The sequence below is a fragment of the Cynocephalus volans genome, chromosome 9 (genome assembly GCF_027409185.1).
Source record: "Cynocephalus volans isolate mCynVol1 chromosome 9, mCynVol1.pri, whole genome shotgun sequence".
Lineage (NCBI taxonomy): Eukaryota > Metazoa > Chordata > Mammalia > Dermoptera > Cynocephalidae > Cynocephalus > Cynocephalus volans.
In genome coordinates this window covers 110,110,011-110,130,996 of record NC_084468.1, presented here as the reverse complement: position 1 = coordinate 110,130,996, position 20,986 = coordinate 110,110,011, and the positions used below count along the sequence as shown (strand labels likewise).

At 31.5% G+C, this 20,986-nt stretch overlaps 1 protein-coding gene across 2 annotated transcripts in view; it reads right to left on the bottom strand.

Moving 5' to 3' along the window:
* FAT4 (FAT atypical cadherin 4) overlaps positions 1-20,986 on the bottom strand; it is a 157,765-nt gene that overhangs the window by 11,891 nt on the left and 124,888 nt on the right. For both annotated transcript variants that reach the window (XM_063108595.1, XM_063108596.1), the window contains exons 10-13: positions 11,667-11,771; positions 6,466-6,773; positions 2,345-2,430; positions 1,201-1,380 (exon numbers count right to left, since the gene is read on the bottom strand). In XM_063108595.1, the coding sequence (XP_062964665.1) occupies positions 1,201-1,380; positions 2,345-2,430; positions 6,466-6,773; positions 11,667-11,771 (679 nt within the window). The remainder of the gene's footprint in view (positions 1-1,200; positions 1,381-2,344; positions 2,431-6,465; positions 6,774-11,666; positions 11,772-20,986) is intronic.

Sequence of the window (20,986 nt, the reverse complement as noted above, 5' to 3'; positions counted from 1 at the left end):
TGCTGGGTCTCTAGGCAGGGAAGGAAGTTAAGACCTAAACAAAGTAAGGGAACGGGCCGAGCCCGTGGCGCACTCGGGAGAGTGCAGCACTGGGAGCGCAGCGACGCTCCCTCCGCAGGTTCGGATCCTATATAGGACTGGCCGGTGCACTCACTGGCTGAGTGCCGGTCACGAAAAAGACAAAAAAAAAAAAAAAAAAAAAAAAAGTAAGGGAACAAAGTAGACCTGGTGGAAGATCATTCAGGTAGATGAGGCAGCAAGCGAGAAAGCCCTAAAGTGAAAGCGTACTGCCATGCTGGAGGAGCAAAAGGCGCCTAATATGGTTGAAGCAGAATGAATAAGAAGAGTAGGTAGATATAGTCAGGAAGTTAAGAGGGAAGCCAAATCATGAAACCCTTGTCAGTCAGGGTAAGGACTTTGGCTTTTACACTGAGTGAGATGTAAAGCTATTGGAACATTTTGAGCAGAGAAGTGACAAGAGCTGACTTGTGTTTTAAAAATGTCATTCCGGTTGCTGAATGGATTGGATGTGAGATACAACAGAAACAAAGGAGTCAAAGATGTCTTAAAGTTTGAGCAGACTTTCACCTAAAAAGTTGTTCACAGCATAATTTTCAAATAAAGCTTTATTTAATACATAATAGCTAACATTTACATATCACTGTGTTCCAGGCTCCTTTCTATATGATTTACCTACTTAACTCGTTTAAACTTCACAACTCTGCAAGGTAGGATAAAGAATATACATGCAGGCATGCCTACATACATATTTTTATTAGATCCAGAAAATAAATTAATTTTTTAATTGAAACATAATTGATTTTACATATATGTGGGGTATAGCCTTGAATATCAATACCTGTATGCAGTATGCGATGCTCAAATCAGTATAATTAATATATTCACCCTTATGCAATGTGGTCTTTTTTTGCAGCCCTTTACCAATTTCTCGTTAAATCCGCCTCCCCTTCCCCTTCCCTTTTCACCTCTGGTGGCCTAAAATTAATTTTCTAATTAAATATCACACGTTATGCCAAACAAAATTACACAGTAATAAATAAATATTTAAAATTTAAAACAATACAAAACATTTGGTATTTTTAGGGATTTGGGCACAATAATTTCATCTTTTGATTCTCGATTTGAATAAGTTTTTTTTTTCATTTTTCTTTAAAATAGTGAGAAATAAAATTGCCATACTGATCTAAGATGCCTTGTGCTGCCAAAGCCTGGCTGGGTTCCAGAGGCCTTCCATTGACTGCAAACTCCATTATACACCCGACAAAATCATGGCTTTCTACGTGTCCCCTCCTCTGAAGGATTGGCTCTAGCAATCTGATACCTCCAACTGTGACTCGATTTGGCTGAACATCAAGAGTCCTAAATAAAAAAGGAAAGATAGTAATATTCATACCAACACAACACATTTTAGTATAACATTTAGTTAAAAAAAAAAAGTGAATACAAATTTTTCTGTCATGTGTTATAGCGTGGTAAATTTCAATGGAAAACATGACACATTGATGTGTGTCCTTTAAACACATACCTACTGGACTGTTAGGTTTCCAGTGTATGAAAAATGATAAAACTTATGGAAATTATATTTTCAATTAGTCAGATGTATATCACAATGTTGAGTCAGCAAGAAGGAGCATACTGTCAGGGAGAAGATTAAAATCTGTGGAAGTAGTGACAACTCTAATACGTCAGATTACATTGTCCCTTCACTACAGAAATGTTAATAAATGCCAGTAAATTCATTATTGCAATGAATGATTTGTCACTATTTATTTTTCTCTGTTTGTTACTACTCCTATTAAAAGTCTCACGTTTTTGTTTTTTTTTTAATATTTTATTTTATTTTGTTGAGATACAATGTGGTTGATTATTGTGGCCCATTACCGAAATCTCCCTCCCAAAGTCTCTTATGTTTTTGAGAAGTTAATGCTGTTTCAACTTTAGGTGCTACTGAAAAATATTTGTTGACAATTGTCACATAAACTTTTAGCGAATGTGTTTAAAAGAGTTGGGGTCCTTATTCTCTGCTTCTTTCAGGACCCAGGTCACATGCAACTATTTTATGAAATGTTTCAAAGAATACTGGCTGCACTAAACTTTCTTTTCTCTAGTTTTATCCTCATATCTACCACTTCATTTCACACCTTTTTAACACAATATTTTGTACACTAATTGTTAACTATTTTGTAGTATAAAGATCCTTCTGGGGTGAGTAAAATATCTTAAAATTTTATGTAATACTTAGCATAATATAATTATTTAAAAATTTATAATTTCTTTTTTAAGTTCAAGTAAGAATAAAGATCAAACTAATAATTTTACTTACCAGTCATCTGAAACTGCCACATTACTGATGGTGCAATATCCTGGTTCCTGGTTCTCAGAACAGGAGTCCACAGTTAAGGAAGCTGCCTATAAAAAAATAGAGAAGAAAACGTTCATCTTGTGTCCTACTCTCCCTATTAGCCTTTCCAGCCAACACTACACAGAAGCTGTTTCTATGTGAACTTGATCTCAAAACTGTGATAACACTTTGGTTTAATGTGTTATAACATATAACAAATAATATATTTATAATACAATATTAAATTATGGGCACGTATTTCTTTGCTAACTCTAAAACTAAAATTGTGATTATATTTAAATGTAAAAGGTGGGAGGATGGTTTGAAAGTCTTCTCCTTTTCACTTTTTTACAGATGAAAAATAAAAATGCCCTTAGTCTTCCTTAGAGTACCACACAGTAGGACTTGAACATCTTACTGGGATTACAATCATAAGAATCATGTTTATTCTACTATACAACTATTCTAAAAAACGAAAAGACATTCATTTTTTGATTTTCAAAAGTCTTATTCTAATAATATTTCAGCCATATTTACAAAAAGATTATGAAAGTACAGTATAAATACTATTACAGCAATCTATGAAATTTTTAATATTCCATTAAAGTTTGACATAAAGTAAACAAAATCAAATAAGTCCTCTTCTCAAACATGTTAAGAATTATTTTTATAAATAACATATTACAGCATATCTATGTATAACAAAAATGCATTACAATATTTCCTATGCCATAGAAACTCCATATTAGTGTTTAAATCTCAACAAACAGGAATTATTTTAGCATTCTAAGGGATGCATATCCCCTTGATACAAAAGCCTTTTGTTTAGAAGAACATATGAATACTCTTTCATCAATAAACAAAGTCATCAAATTATGGTCAAAAGGCCCAAGAATATAATAGAAGTCAGGCTTCTCTAGATCAGGTGACAGCCATTGAGGATGGCTGCAGTCCAGTTTAAGACCAAATTTGTGCACTTATATTATTCTATATACTGCAATGCTATTGCAATGCCCCTCCTTTGTTCCCCAAACTTCAGTAAAATTCAGGAAATAATAAAATTTCACATATTTTAGTTGGTAAAATTATACAGATAATATTCAGAGTGTGGTAATTCAGAAAATGGCCAGTGAATTATAGGAAAAATCATAATCCAATATCCAGAAGTACAGGAGAATTAAAGTTTCTCCCAATTCAGAGAATAAAGGGTTCTATGTAAATTTATTTGAATGCTCGCAGAATAGGGGGAGTCCAACTTTGTTACATTTACATAAGAGAAATATAAATACTATGCAAGTGTTCATTTCTTGGGATGTTTGTCATTTGAGGTTCATTTTAATAAGAGGAAAGCAAATGCAGGAAACAGCACAGGGACATAGAACAAGTTGACTAACATTGCACCTCACTTACATGCAAAGAGGTTAGATATCAGGTTTTTCTGTCTTGCAGAATTAGGTCACATTCATTGTGGATGAAAATGATATAGTTCCTTAACATCCTACTTTTATCAATATTGCTTATGATTTTTCGGGATTATCCATAAAATATATATTTAGATGGGAGATTTGTAGAAGTTTATCTTAAAGTTCTCATTTCCGAAATAATGGATGGCATCAATTTATAATTTATAGTTATTGTTCATCAAATATTACTGGCTGACCTATTTTTAATTTCTATTAATTATTACAGGATCCATACAACAAACTTGTGTGCGTCCTGTGAATTTTGTCTTGCCAACTTTTAAAGTATAATAAATACTAATACTTTTAGAGGATATTTAAACTTCCAATTCTATGTCAAGACATCCATGCCCCATTTAGTTAATTCTTTCGACAGTTATAATTCTTTCCAGTTACCTATATAATTGAGTGACATTCAATCTCAAAAGCAGTATTAGTTCTCATGATACAACTTATGTTGCTCACGGTGACTATGTGATTTAACACTTCTCTCTCTACATATACTATGTGAAGTATCCATTCTAGAGATCCCTAATACTCTCATAATCTAGAGGGTATCACATGGATATTTATGCATATTTCAACCAGAACAAAAACTTGGATAATGATATTATATTTTAGTCATTTTAAATATTGAATATATTTTTTTTTCTAATTTTCTAAAAGCTTGTCCATGCAATTCAAAAAAAAAGTAATAAGTGACAGGATGTTTTATTTGAATAGTAGCTCATGCAATTTAATCTTCAGTTAAATGTCCTTTCTTTTACTGTTGAATTTTTCTACCAGTACCACTGTAAATTGAGATGTTTCTATCCTGTCCATGCAATGATTAAAAGCTGACAGGTTAATGATTTTGCCAGTTTCCAACCAAAATCATTTTAAACTGTATAAAATAACAGATTCAAAATCCAGTAGGAGCCTTATTTTGGATGTTTTCTGAAATAGAGAGATATTTTTCCGATGACTAAAGTAATAATGACAGAGGTGTTTTTTTTCACATTTGGTATTATTCAAAACTTGATGACTAGGGCCACATACTACAAGTAAACTGGAATTCATTTTTCCTCTGTCCCTTCTGGCATCCTTATAGTACCTCCCTCTCCACTCTGCTCTTGTTCCCAAGTCCTTGTTTCATAGAATCAAATGTTCATGAAGTTTAAAGGGACTTTAGAGGTCAGATTGTCTATTCTATATAACAGTCTATCTTACAAATGAAGTGGGATGAGGTGGTATCTACTATCACTCATTAGGGTCACTTCTCAGTTTTAGGATATCATTATGGCAAAGGTGAGCCCCGATCTTCATATATCAATCTGTACATGTTTGTTTTAATTCTGTGAGGCTCAAGATTCCTGGTTACATCGACTGTCAGAATTATTGGAATCCTCTAAATCCATATTCTTCTACAAATCTTCCTCTGAGCATACCAGTTTGTTATTACGCTGATTTAAAAAAACAGAAGCAGAAATGAGTGCAATAATCTATTACTAATTGGAAAAATTATTATATCCAAGATTTATTTGTTATATTTCTATTAATGTTCATTGAAGTTATGGTGCCTTTTTAAGGACTACTCGTAATTTAAACTTGATTGAAAATGAGACCAAGTAAAACATTAATCATTTAGATCTCTGGTTTCACCACTGAAAAAATAATTTAAAAGATTTTATTTTATTGTTTTGACTATTTTTTCTTTTTAAAAGCCAATTTAATAATTCAGACAATTTTATTCCTTTCCGTAGGATGAATATAAATCCTAAACAGCAATTATGATTTTAAAAACTCAAAGTACAAAAATATTTTAAGATTGTTTTTGTTAGCACCTACTTATTCAAACATCTTTGATAATTGTTGGATACTGGGAAAACCATGACTGGATAGTTGGGAAGTTAAACAAACAAATAAATAAATAAATAAGTCCTTTCATTCTATTACAATGTGTCAAATGGTTTCAAACATAAATAGGGAAAAGATATGCTGCATTTCCCTTTATAAAAATTATTTGTTTAATATACACAAGTCATGAATAAACGTGTCATTCTTGTTTTAACATGAAAGCCATATAATAAAATTGATATAATTATGTAGTATTAAAATCTTGAATATTATGGAGGTGTAATTCTGGGAATATCTTAGATAGTCAAAAAGCAAACTTCATTCCGACATAGTCTCATGTTACAGACCTCACAGATGACAGTAAATTATGTATGACAAAGATTGCTAACAATAGTAGTGAACTGAAATAAGTATTAAGTATCACCTTTATTCTTAGAAAAGTTTTTCCCCTTTATTCCTAAATTGTTTCTTCATTTTGGGCAGGAATACTTGGGGGAAAATGTAGCATACTATAAAGTGTAGTCTTTACGTGACCTTAACAATATACAGGAAATATCAATGGAATTTTTATGCATTAGTCTATTTTCTTTACTTTCTCCCTTTTATTGTTTTTGAGACAGCAGCACAGTTGTCACGAGCAAAAGAAAAATATTACTTATAAGCCTGCTGCGGTTCATACCTAAATTGTTTAAGTAATAAATAAACATAATCTAACTCAACTTGCACCCCAATTCATATTTTACTTGAAAGCCTAATTGACTGGATATACAACAATAAAATGAGATTAATGTAGGATGATTATTTTACCATTCCTGCTCTCCGGGCAATCACAGTGTGAAAATGTCCATCTGACACCTTCTTCATAGTGGTCAGTTTATATGTACCACTGCCTAAATTATAAGAGAATCTTAGTCTTTCTTCAGCTATTTCAAGGGCCAAAAATTCAGCCCGTTCTCCAGTCTGGTTGTCATAGTTGTAAAGCAATAAAGCATGACTTTTGATAGTTGCAAATTTAACATAAATATAGTTGTTATTGGGGTCCAAGCTGGGAAATTCCATGTATGATAACTCCTCAAATCCATAACTGTTCAACTCACAGTGTTTTCCAAACACACCTGTAGGTGGAAAAATTGACAAGTTGACATGTCAGATTCCAGTGAATCTGGAATTAGGTTACAATAATAAATATTATTTATTATAATACAAGTATAAATAATAAATAATAACAAAATACAATAACAAATCATGCTTTTAACAACATTTTTATCACTCCCCAAAGAATACCATATAAATTAAAATTGAAATAAAACAGATGATCATTAATGCTTATAACAGAGATGACAAACTGATGTAATTGTTTTTCCCTGGACAATTAAGAAACACATCTAAGAATGCCCCGTTTCTAAAAATTAAGAACTTAGTGGAATGGAGTATATCTGAAGGGGTTTCTTTCAGAAAACTTACCAGAAAACTTTCAAAATTAGTTTGTCAGTGCTTTTAAGGTTCTAATACGTTGTGTCATGTTCAACCAAGACACTTCCTTCATAATATATAATTCTTCAAAACAATGTCAATTCAGTTGAGGATGATGAACTATTTGTTTGACTTTTTAAAAAAAATCAGCCCCTATACTGGTGGCATTTTGAAGGGTTAAAACTTAGGGGAGGGAACCACTGCTTATAGGGAAGAAAATAACTATCGTAAGTTTTTATCTCTTTCAGTTTTATACGCTCCTTGAGTGTGATTTACAGTCTGCTACTTTAAAATAGGTTTCTGTTTTTCTGAAATTCAGCATTTCCATTTGTTTGTGCTGGTTCTTTTTCAAACTTGAAAAATGAGTTTTATTGATGTTACAATGCTATGCCAAAATTCTTTTCCCACAAATATTAGTAGACTGTGGCAAATGATTGGAAAATTAACCTACGCCAATACATCATGATTCTTATTAACTTGCAAAGGTTTCATTCCTTGATTTTGGCTTAATATCTCTTATAAATGCATTAAACTTAGAATCATGGAATTGTTTAGATAGAAGTAACCAATGCCATTATTTTACATAGTATTTAAAACTTGCCCAAAGTCACAGAACCATCAGAAACAGCCAAAATTTGAGATCAAATCTACTGATTGTCTAGTTGTTTTCACTATACCACATTTTATATCTAAAAATTCTTTAAATTAAAATGGCCTAAAAGCTGCTATAAAAGCTTGTGTTATTTATTTATTCTTTCCAGACTGAGAAAATTTTCATTATAATTAGTAGGAAATATATGTACAATTTATTATTTTAAATCTTTAACTAAAGTTAAAAAATGCAAAGGAATAATTATAGGAATTATATATATTATATATCATATATACTATTCATGGTGTACCTTATTTTCATATATCAAAAATGTATTATATCTCTCAAATAGTATTTATATTTTATGTATTTATATGACATAATTTATATTTATGCACAATAGAATACATTAATTTACGTTAAACATATATTATTAAAATATGTATATACATTATATATGCAGGGAGAGTAACTGAATTTTTAAAAAGTAAAGATAAAGCATACAAATGAAATAAAAAGATTACTGAAGAAAACTTTGTACTATGTGTTCTCTCAGGTCTCTTCTGATTAAATCTTAATCTATGAAAATGTCCTTAAACTTTGAATATAAATATATGTATAAAGTATGTAGATACTGGAGAGATGTTTTACTTTTATACTCAAGTTCATGCTGAGTTTTTCATATATAAAACTAATATTTTGCAGTTCTTAAAATTTTAAAAAAATTTTTAGTTGACACATAATGATTGTACATATTTATGGGGTGCAGTATGATGTTTCAATACATGTACACATTGTATAATAGTCAAATCGTGGTAATTAGCATAGTAGTATTTGAGATAATCTACCACTTCAAATATTCATCATTTCTTTGTGATGAGAACATTCAAAATCCTCTCTTCTTATATTGAAGAGATATCTGCACACCTGTGTTTATTGCAGCAGTATTCACAATAGGCAAGATAAAAAATCAAAGTATCCATTGACAGAAGAATTAGTAAATAAAATATGGTATATTTACACAGTGGAATACTACTCAGCCATAAAAAAAGGAATAAAATCCTGTCATTTGCAGCAATGCATTGGAACTGGTGGTCATTATGTTAAGTGAAGTGATCCAGGCACAGAAAGACAAGTATGGCATGAACTCACTCACTTGTGGAATCTAAAAGGTTGATCTCATAGAAGTAAAGAGCAGACTTGTGGTTGCCAGAGGCTGAGAGAAGTAGGGAGAAGGAGAGGATGGAGAGAAATTGCTCAGTGATACAAAGTTACAGTCAGGTTGGAGCAATAAGTTCTATTGTTTAAGTAAACAGTGGAGAAACTGTTTCTTTGTGGAATATTTTTTTCTTTTTAAGGGGTTTTGTTATTGTTTCTACAGAAAGGTAGTTTTTTGTCCTTAAACGTAATACTAAAATTTATTGACATTTTAAAATCTGCCTTCCAAATAAAATGTTATGAAATAAATATAGGTAAAGGTCAAGAGAAATCATGAAAACTACAATATTCCTTATTAGGGCAATATATATATTATTTTAGTAGATATATATATAATATACACATACTATATGTCTGAAGGTACTTCAAAAAGTTTATGGAGAAACAGAATTGAAAGATAATAAAAATCTTTCCGTGAGCTTTTTGACGTACTCTAGTAATATATATATATTTTATATATATGCACACTATATATGAGTGTGTATATACACACAATATCCCTTATTAGAGTAATTTTAATATTAGATATTATATGTATATACATATAAATACTGTTTATATATACTGTGTATATTGCATATATAATAACAAAACAATTCTAAGAAGTTATAATTATATACAAGCTGTCTTTTAAAGTCTGAAGCACTTTATGTATTTCCTCAAACATAATCTAAATTTTAAAAAATCTAAGAATCTAAAAAATTTTTGAAAATCCAAACAGTAAATCTTTTACTGATGAGAAAGGTAAACAGTGCAGAAACGTTTTTCCAACTTCAAAATTGTAGTGTAAGAGTTCTTATTAGAGGCTATTTGTTTGAGGCATTCCATCTGCTATTGTTGTGTGTCTCACACACATTCATTTTGAGAAGAAAAATACTTCTTACTTTTAATCTCTGTAGTCTCAAATTATGTATTGGCGTTTCACGGTTTTCTGTTTTGTTTTCTTTTATAAGTGCTTATGTTGACAACTGACAATTTCTAACTTTAAATAACGTATTTTGTGTTTGACGCTAGGAAGAATAGGAGGAGAAATTTGTACTGCTGGCTACACATGATCTGCATCTATTTTAATATTCATTGTGCTATTTGCCTTTCCCTGGGAATCTCTGGCAGGGTAAAGAGAAGGTCCACTTGGGCACTAAAACTCTTCCACCTAATAGGCTAGGACTGTGGTGTCAGCTACACTGCATCAACAATTTGTCCCTATGTATCAACATTCTTAAATACTCATATTTTCATTTGAAATGTAAAGGAATTCCTAAAAATGTGAACACCTTTGTTCAGTCACTTGCAAACCATTTTCCTCTTTACACTCCAATTTTCCAATCTTTCATTCCAAAGCACAAGTTAAACCATCAATCCTGACTGGTGGTTATCTGTAGAAGGCAGCATAATTTAGGATTATAAGAGACCATTTAAAAAAAGTGAAAACTTAAGGAGACCTAAAGTTGTTCATATTTTGACCTTGATATACCTTTCACTTCATGGTCATTGTTGGTAAGAATCTCAAAGACATCTTATAAACGAGGGGTGCCATGAATATCACACTGAACTGAAAATAAAATTTGTGTTCTAGTCACTATAACATCTTGGAGGTAGTTTTGTTTCAATTTCATTTTTAGACTTTGGACAGATCACTCAATTTATGGGCCTCAGGACTATTGTTAAAATGCATGGCTCATAATCAGATGTTTTTATATTTGGTTTCTTTTTATTATTCTATTAATTTTATGCTTAATTTAAAAAAAGAGTAAGTAATGAAATCTAAACCAAACAACACTTATTATATTTTATTGGTTACTAGAAACTTCAGATTTCTTTTAAGTGTTATTCTCTACTATAAATTGAACTTTACTTTTAAAGCCCATTTAGCATAATAATATGTCCAAGGAAAGATTAGAAAAATGTCCTTCTTCTCTCTCTTGCTTAAGGAAAGAGACAGAGTCATCTGGAGATGGGTTCTATGTTGTGGGGTAATGCTGTCTTTAAATAAATGGAATAATCACACATTTATGAAACAGAACAAACTGATATAAAAGCTTCCTCCAAAGCTGTTCTCTTAGTCCTTGGTTGGGCTAGTGCTGGGTAACATTTGGGTGAGACCTAGAAGGAATCCCTCAGTACATTTCGCTAAGATGAATAAATATGAATGTGTACAAAAGAGTTCTCTTTAACAACTTTCTTTCTTAAAAGAACACATCAGTCTGAATTTTTATTAGTCATTTTGTATTTTTTTATAAAAACCCTATCACGAAACTGCATATCTAGTATAATACATGCTCCTAGTAGAAGTTATTGAATTAACGTAAAACACAAAATGACAACAAAAGCAAAGCACAAAAGACACTTTGACTACTCTTAGAGATTTGCGAGTGACATCAAATAGTGCTTAAAGGACTTTTTATCTGATAAGTTCTAGGCTAAAAAGAAGGCATCCTTATTTTTATATTTTATTATATCTATGGGAAAATGTCCTAGAGAGACAACATTGATTTGGTTATCTTGAATTGATTATTTTTCTAGTAATTATCAAAGCAAAATATTCAATGGAATTTCCATTATTAACTTTTAAAAATGTTAAACCTTTAAGATTTTATTTTACTAAGCCCTTCTGTGTAAAACAGTTAATATTCTCTTAATCAGTCATAGCTATAATAAAACAAAATTACAAAACTGTGTGTCAAAATAGACTGATATTTCATATCCACAAATAAGCTATACTCACCAAATGGGCAATGGCAATAATATGAATCCACACCACTTTGGCAGGAACCACCATTAAAGCAGGGGTTGCATTCACAGTAATTGATGGAAGATTCACACATTTTCCCTAAAATGTATCAAACTTATTTTTAAAAAGTCTTATGCATAAATACATTAACATCATTACAGTGTAACCATGTGTAAAAATCTATCTTGAGGAATTATAACTCGAAGACACATGAAAACATTTTACCTGAAATGAGGAAATTGGAATATCTCAAAGTTCAAAATCTTATTTAGTTGTCCTAATGTAAAGATGTGCATTATAAAATTTAGGAAATAATTTATATAATCATCTTGGAAGAAAATACTGTTTTCAGGAAAATTACATGATGAACATATTTAAATACTTTCAGCATTTACTGAATTTATTTTCCTTGTTGATGTCCCTTCATCTTTTGCATTTTATAGATGGAAAGTCGGAACTTTTACAATATTCTTTTCACTGTAGAGATTTCCTTGATTCAGATTTTCAAAGGTAAGAATTAATCTTACTTAGCTTATTTGTCAAACAAGAATCCTTCTGCTCTCAAGAAATATCTCCTGACTTATACATAGTTGTTGTAAAGCAGAATAAGAAATAAGAAAACATAGAACACATTAAACATATTTTCAAATACTTAGTAAAATTTACTTACAACTACAGAGTATATATAGTTTGTCTTTTTTTCTAAAATGGTAATACCTAAGCGACATATCTTTCAGTTTATAAAGACTTCTCAAACATCATCTTCTTAAATTGAATCAGCCAATATTGACTGAGTGCTCACTATGGGCTAGGCATGATTGTGGATATGGCAGTGAAGAAAGCAGACAAGTGTCTTGACATGATGTTTTCATTCTAGGGGGGGAAATTAATCCATACAAAGGAAACATCTACCTTTCGCAGGTGGAGGAGAAATGGCCCTTGGAGGCTAATATCGTATCTGAGAAATTGTAAAATTATGAAACAGACCGATTCAGGTCTTCTCCATATCCAGGTTTCCCAAAGCTATAATTGAATAGTTGATCACTTAGTAGACAAACCTTAGGGCATATGTCCCACTTGTTTTTGTTTTTGTTGTTTGTGTTCAGATAAACTTGAACATGTTCTAATATCACTATTCTACAACTTTAAATTATTACAATAATTTAATATATTAGGAAATCTCTAGGTTTTCAATTCTATAAAACGGTGAGATGTCATAGAGTTCTTAGTTAATTTCCATCCATTGACAGCAGGTTCACAATTACTGTCGAGTTTGTTTCTGTAAAGCTATTTTCTACTTCTCAACATAATTGCACTAATGTATTTATTAGATATCTCATGAAATCATATACATTTTATATTCACAACCAGACCAGATGTTCAGATACTCGATGCATAGATAATACCAGATACCTGATGCATGCTTAATCCATTTCATCATAATAACTTTGCTTAAAACATAGTCAAAGTTTTGTTTAACTTAGTTCTGTTTTTGTGGCTTGATTATGTAGCCACAATTGTTCTGCTCTGAAATTATAAGTGTGAGTCAGACCTTATGACATGCTAACTAAGCCCATTTCTGTACCTCATAGAATCATAAACACAACATTTTTTCCTTTATAAATAAAATTGAACCTCCTTACAAGGAAAAACATTGAACTAACAATTTCAGTATGTCTTTCTATTCTAAGGGAAGAATGTGAAAATAAAAAAGTTACCAATCTAGAGGCACAGAAATTAGTTTTAAGTAGCAGTGTGTCACATTTGAGAAACAGGCCAGACAACTAACTTTACTGTAGGCTTGTGCTTGATTTCACCCCAGAGGGATGCTAGTTTCATAGAACTCCTTCCTTTGCTGTTCTCCAACTGGATATGTGATAGACTATTTCAGGGATGTGGATTGTTTTTTCTCAATAAAACACCAGCATTGCCCAATATAGAATAAATAAGACCTACAGGCTAATCTTTTGATTATTTATTTGCCATCAGGGGACTCAGGTCCCAATCCTTCCTTTTTTTTTTTCTTTTCACTGTAAAAGTATACACCATTTTAACATGTGCTACTGGAATAAGTACAGTATTCCTTTCTTTTTCTGAAAATTCCTTTTAGAATTGTGTTAAAAGTAACATGTCTTAAATAAATAGATTCAAATACTTTATTATAGATGTGGTCAATACAACCTTTATATCATGAAACATGTCAGTGGGTTACAATATTGCCAATTTCACTTCTTAAAGACTGGAAATGGGGAACCAAGGATAACAAATTTAGGGGAGTACTGTCATGTGCACTTACTCAAATACGTGGACACATGCGCTCTCTAAGAAAAAGATATAACAGCATAAAAACCCAAGTCACTGATTCTATAAAGTTCAACTATATTCTTTAAAATCTTGTTTGGAAAAACTACCTTTTTAAACCCTAGTTTAAATAACAACAACAAAAAAATTTAGGTGTTCATTTTGCATGTAACTTGTATAAATCAGTTATCTTATTTATTTCTTACAAAACTATATTTTAACACAGATTTCTGAGTTCAATTTGAATACAAACTATAGGCTATTGCAGTTAGTGAAAAGTGAGGGGAAGAAAAACACTCTAAAATAAATAAGATTTGCTCATGTGCTAAAACATACGGGGACTACAGAAAATGAAATAAGTTTGCACAAACTAAGAAAATCCAGAAAAAATTTAGTTTTGAAAATAAATTTCTTTTCAAATTTAAATTCTCTGTAGAATCTGACTCTTCAAGTATTGACAATATAAATAGAAATTGGTAAAGAAAACAAATTCAACTTTTCATTTAACACTTTGGTTTATAACAGTTTTATTTTCTTATTTTTCCTTAGTAGATAATTATAAAAAATGTATCAAATAGATTTGCAAGGGGTTAAATAAAAAAAAAATATTCTCGAGTTTGAAAAAAAAAATCTTATTTGTTGATGTTAGAGTATGTAAATTGTTTACCATCCAATAATTTAAGTTCTCCATTTAACGAGTAAAATATTTTTAAAGTTCATAAACTCAAAGAGGTGCCATACTAGATAGTTAGATTTAAAGACACAGCTTGAAATTTTTAAATTACTCTTAAAAGATCTTTGTGTGTGAGAGAGAAGTATGTCATAATTTTACTCAGAATCAAAAGCAAGCCTCTAAATGCATATTTTGCTGGTTTGGAAAGTTCATGCTCTATTATCCAATTAGAAATTAACACCACATTCTGTATGGTTCTGCACAGGTCTATCTACTTATATTGTAGTGGTAATGGCATAATGATTATCAGAGAATGCTGCAGTTTGAATTAGTTTAACATGCTCCTGGTAAAATAATCTGACGTGTTGGAGCACTGACAAACAAAATCTTGGATCATTAGCTTAATTAATGCTTCGAGTCAATTAACAATACTTGTCAGTGCCTTCAGGCTTGGAAGTGTACTAATAGCACTTGCACAAAGAAAGGCACCCATGCTTCTTGAACTCAAGGGGCCTTTTTCTATTATGATATGTTTACTGCCACAGCAGCTGTTTAGAAGAAAAAACTGATATCATTGCTTTGACATTCATCAACTAATTGTGTTAACATACACTATTTATCACAGATAGAAGGAGATATACTTCAGACAATGTAAATTCTTAGCCCATGAAGAATGGGAATTGCTAAAGATGAAAATAAATGAATAACAGGAGATTAGGGAATACACGGACTTTCCAAGACATACTTTAGACTTACAACAGAAATTTAGTCTATTTCTTCATGTTCAGGGGCAGAAGATGTGATGACACGTTGAACATAAACTGAATCTTTGTGATCACCTATGATCTTTTCAACAAGGATGTATATTCAATTTTCACATGTCCAATAGCACATTTTAATATTAGAGTGTATAGAGCAGAGCTGAATTTATTCTTAACTCAAATTTGACCACCTCATGAGGATATGATGACTTTTAATATCCAATAATTCATTTAGACTTCAATTTAATATTTTAGATCATGTATAAATTAGACATGCGTATTGTTTTTGCATTTCTTGCATTTATACACAGCAGAGAAGGGAGAAAATGTGCAACTATCAAAGTTTATTTTATATCTAAATAGGTTATTTTACAAAAAATACAATTCTATAATACATATATGCTATTCATTCTGAATATTTATGCTTATAATTTTTTTATTTTAGCATAAAATAGCTGTTTTTTGCAAACTAAGTAAATGTTTCCCTGTATTGTTAAAAGGTTTGTGAAGATAGTCCATTTAAATATCCTGCTCAATACCATTATGGTTTTTTACATTTAAAAAAAAAAAAAAGAAAAAAGGCCATGTTGTAATAAGGGCTGGGCTGCAAGTAAGAAAAACAAAAGAAGGAAAAAAAACCTTTGTTTATTTTTGTATTTTAAACAAACACAAATATAATCTCAATGAAACTACAAATGGTTACGTGTAACGACATACATAATATTCATTATAAGCTTACAAATGCCTGCTTATTTTCTGCAGAAATAAGAAGCATTTAAGCCACTAGAAATCTAAGGTATTAATTCCTAAATAAGTTAACGTATCATCTCAGATAACTGTCTAATTCACTTCCACTCTTGGAAGTAAGGCCAAAACAAGAATTGAGCCCTTTATCTCTCTTACATGAGCCACTCTTCTGTATCTCAAAGAAAATTTCACTTCATATATACTCACTGAATTTCCTTTATATACTATGGTTTTGGGTCACATGATCATTAACATTAATATACGACTGTAGTGGTTTTAAAAGAATGACATTTAGTTACTTCTTCCATCTTTAGGAAAGCAAATATTTGCCAAGTTTCTCAGTAAAATTATTATGTACAGCCTGTATATAACTTTTTACGTCTGAAAGAATATTACTGTTTATACTGTCAAATGACATAAAAATGATGAATGGACAAATAGCATCTTCCCCTGAAATATCAAGACTAAGTTGAGAACACAGGAAAACTTCTCCATATGGTAATAAACCCCTGGCATTATTCCAAATACCACACCTGAAACTCATCCAGATTTGTGAAGGTGAATGGAAAAGGGTCAAGGGGCTATCAACTAATGCTATGTGAGGTCCCAACTGAGAAATAAATTCTACCTACGTGCTGCGTTTTACAACACTATTCGTTCCTATGAAGGACTTCATGCCAGGCATGTGCTGCAAACAGTGAAAACCTGAGAGCAGGAAGACAAATGCTGAGTTGGTTGCTAACTATAATTGTGCTTTCTGATTAGTGTTCTATTAAATGCAAGACATTTTCATTTGGATGGGAAAATAAAAAGTAAATTTGTAGCTATTAGGCTGATGTTTTCCTCTAGGTTCCCCTGAAATTCTGAGGAATGAATAACATGAGAAAGACTATTGTTTGTTTTTCTGAGGCATATTAACAACTGATATAATTTTTGGTATCCTTAACTCTTGTGAAAATCTAGAAATTAATTTTTCATATGTCCTATGCTATAATAAACTTTATTCATCTTTTCTAATACCCTATATTATAGCTCATCAAAGCTCCACTTAATGATATAAAATTAAATTACAGGAAATTTTTCTTAACAAGAAAACAAAGTAATTGTAACTAAATATGGTCCAATCTATGTATTTTTTTTTTTTACTTTGGGTTCTTTTGCTAGCAACTGAGAAAAAGAGATAAAAAGCACAATTTATACAAATTCATTCTCTCTAAATCACTTATTTATTTAACAATATACTTATTTCATATTTACTATGTACTTGACCACTATGGTCACAAACTTAAAAGTAAACTTTAAAAAATATTTCAGGAATAAATTGGTGGTAATATGATAATAACTATATCCCTTTATATCTATTTTGTTCCCTAATTTTCATTTTTATATTTGCATCTTTACAGAATATTCCCTACACAAAATCCCTGTTCAGTCAACACTTAATCATTAACTGTGGGATTCTGAGGATAAAGTCTTTCAGTTCCCATCCATTCATAAGCCACTCACTCTTCTAACCTTCAACACAATTTCTAACTACACATAAAATATGCTGTGGGGTGTGTGTGTGTATGTGTATGCGTGCATGCGTGCATGCGTGTGTGTGTGTGTGTGTGTGTGTGTGTGTGTGTGTGTGTGTGTGAGATGGAGGGTAGTGGCAGAGGATGATTTTAAGCAGAAAGTTCAGAAAATCTTGCAGCTCCAATTTGTAATTCCATAGACTGAAAACCATTGATTAAATGCAGGTGAAAGTTCACAAAAGTAAAGAGAGTATAAAAAATAAGTGATTTGAAATAATTCTGATGGTCAAAAAATGTGTGAATATATACAGGCCTTGAAGAAGCAAGGCTTTACTAAGGCACTAGTATTTAATTGATGTTAAAAGAAGTAAAATCTAACTAGTATGAGTATATTTTTAAAACTCATTCTGTTAGGCACACATATACATAAGCATGAGTTTTGTCCTGAGGCTTATTAGCTCTGACTAGCTCTTTAAGATGTTTTAATATATTAGTTCTGTCTTCTTGGGTCAGGCACCCTGGCATAAACTAGCTGAAAAGAGTAATTCAAAATGATCCTTAAGGGATTACTTTTAGATACAACATTCAATAAACATAGAAATTTGAACAATGCATTCCCAACATAAAGTAAGGGTTAACATTTGTCCCCATGTTTTTTTGTTATAGTGTTTCCTGCAAAATAAAATTAAGAAATAAAACTATCAGCTTTTAATTATCTGCTAGTTTTACTGAATAGATTGTGCACATAGAACTTGAAACGATAAATTTAATATTCATATTAATCATTCAGTTTTACATTTGTTTACATCATTCCTGATCAGTTGGATTATCTCCAAATGAAGGTTGAAATGAACTCTGAGGGGACGTAAGAAACATTAATACATCACTTCAGGTAACTTTCTTTGCAGAAACAGATTATAATAGAGGCTTTAGTAGCTCTGTCCTTAGAGTCACCAGAGTACAGGCTCGATTTCCTGCAATGTGAAACAGACAATAATGCTACCTTTCGATGCTAGATGTTATCTGTCGACATTCAGCATTATTCCTATATAGAAAGGGCTAGAAATCTGTAAACCACCTTTTCCAGACTCCGTTCCAGCAGGGTTCAAGTCTGTATACTGCCAGTGAGAGACCTGAGTGATATTTAAAGGGCGAAAGCAAAGCAGTGACCATTCTCCTGGGAATCATTCGTTGTAGCACTACCGGTGGACGATGACCAGCAGTGACTTCTTGCAATACCTGCAATGTTCTTCTTGCCGAGATTATCGGCACTCTTAGCCAGTGGAAGATTTGGTAGACTATTTTCTTGTATCGAATACCTTCCTGCCTCAAAGTCTCAGAGTAGTTCCAGTTCCTGACCAGCCTCAGACCAATACACTGTCTCATAGGCTCTTTGTAAGGAGTAAGTAGAACAATAGACGAAAAGTTCTTAGAAGATATCAAGATCTTGCGATAGTACTCTTCAGCAAGTAAAAATCAAAGTGTGATGAAGTGTGACACGCATATAAAGAGCAGAGGCACTGGAGCCAAGTTCCCAGTAAAACCCAGTCAGAACACTTTCTGTGCCATGGCTGGATGCAAGTTATTTAATTGCTTTTAATCCTCTCAGTTTTTTGGTCTTTAAAACAACAACAATAATAATAATAATATCCATCTCATAGAGTTGGGAGAACTAAATGTAATAATGTCTATAGTATAGTGTAAGCAGCTTTAAGCAATGCTTTACATTGCCACTTGATAATTGTTATTAAGATTCCGTGATGAATAATAAGGGCATTTCTAAAAGTTTCAACTATCACATTTTAAAAAGTATATAATGTACATTTCAATAACATGAAACAAAGAAAGAAACAAGCTAAGGAAAAGTAATGTGCCCACTCATGAAGTAAGCAACATTTATGCTGAAATTAGCATATGGTGCCTTTGCTCACACCAGTGGTACTGTTGCTTCTCCTGATCAATAACAAATGCATGTGCACTTTCGTTGTTCTAAGATTAAATGCAAAATCACTCTAAACCTAAGTGTGAATAAGTGTATTACACTTAAATTAAGTGCGTTATACTAAAATAGGACCAAAAGCATCTTTATTGTTGAATTCCCAGCTGAGGAAGAAATTTTTTGAGTCGTTGGGAAAGAGTAAGGAAAGTTTTCTAGAAATCCTGAACACATAACATAGATAGAGCCTTATTATTCATGATCCTAAAAATATAATTATAATCAGACTCAGTTATTTTGTGCTCCTGGGGCTTCGTGTCTTTTTAGAAATTCTGTGTTACCCTTCTATTACTACCACTATACTATACTACTAATCAGCATTGCCATTCATTGAATGCTGGATACTGTGCTAGGTGTTTTACAAATTACTCATATAGTTACCCATTATAACAACCATAAAAGATAAGTATGAATATTCCTTTTTTACAGATAGGGAAGTTAAGGGTCAGCATGGTTAGGTGACTTCCCAAACCTACAAATAAATAAGATTCTATTAAATATCTATTCTTCCCACTACACATGCTTACTGTCCTCTTCTTCATTTATATTTCATGGACATTATTTTGTTGGAAGGCAAAGTCTGTAAGCACTATTTCAGCTTTTTCAAATTTGCTTTATCAAATTTGAAATTCAAGAAATTAAATTCTCCAAATATAAAACCATAAGTATACACATAATGGGTACTTTAAAAAAATGATATCAATATGAATGTGCTTAAAATCAATCCTCTTTTAAAATATTTTGAAATATATTTACAATAATTTAAAATAATTTATCTTGGTTTTACCTGTTTCACATGTACTTTAAATCATGTTTAACAATACTACAGAGCAACCCAATGTAATATGTATGTTCTAAAAATGTATAGTGTGCAAATTATTAGAGAGAATTTTGCTGTCCTCAAACTTACCAACAGCATAATATTTGTTCACATTTGAAGAAACACCAACCACTGATCAGCTAATAGACTGATGATAAATAGATGGATGATAGAAGATGGATAGATAGAAAGACAGGTAGATAATGATGACAATGATAGATACAGATAGGCATACACACACACACACACACACACACACACACACACACACACACACACACACACACACACACACACACACCCCAACGTCATGTCCTATTAGGGTGTTGAAGACTAGCTGGACAAATTTGCCGCTATATGTTTAATGCCACTTCTAAAATGTCAAGGTGGATTGTGGTTCAGTTATGGTCTGCTTTACCTGAGAAATCAGCCTATTATGCTTGTACTCAACTACTATAAACAACAAGTCATTGAACCTCAATCTTAAAACAGCATTCTT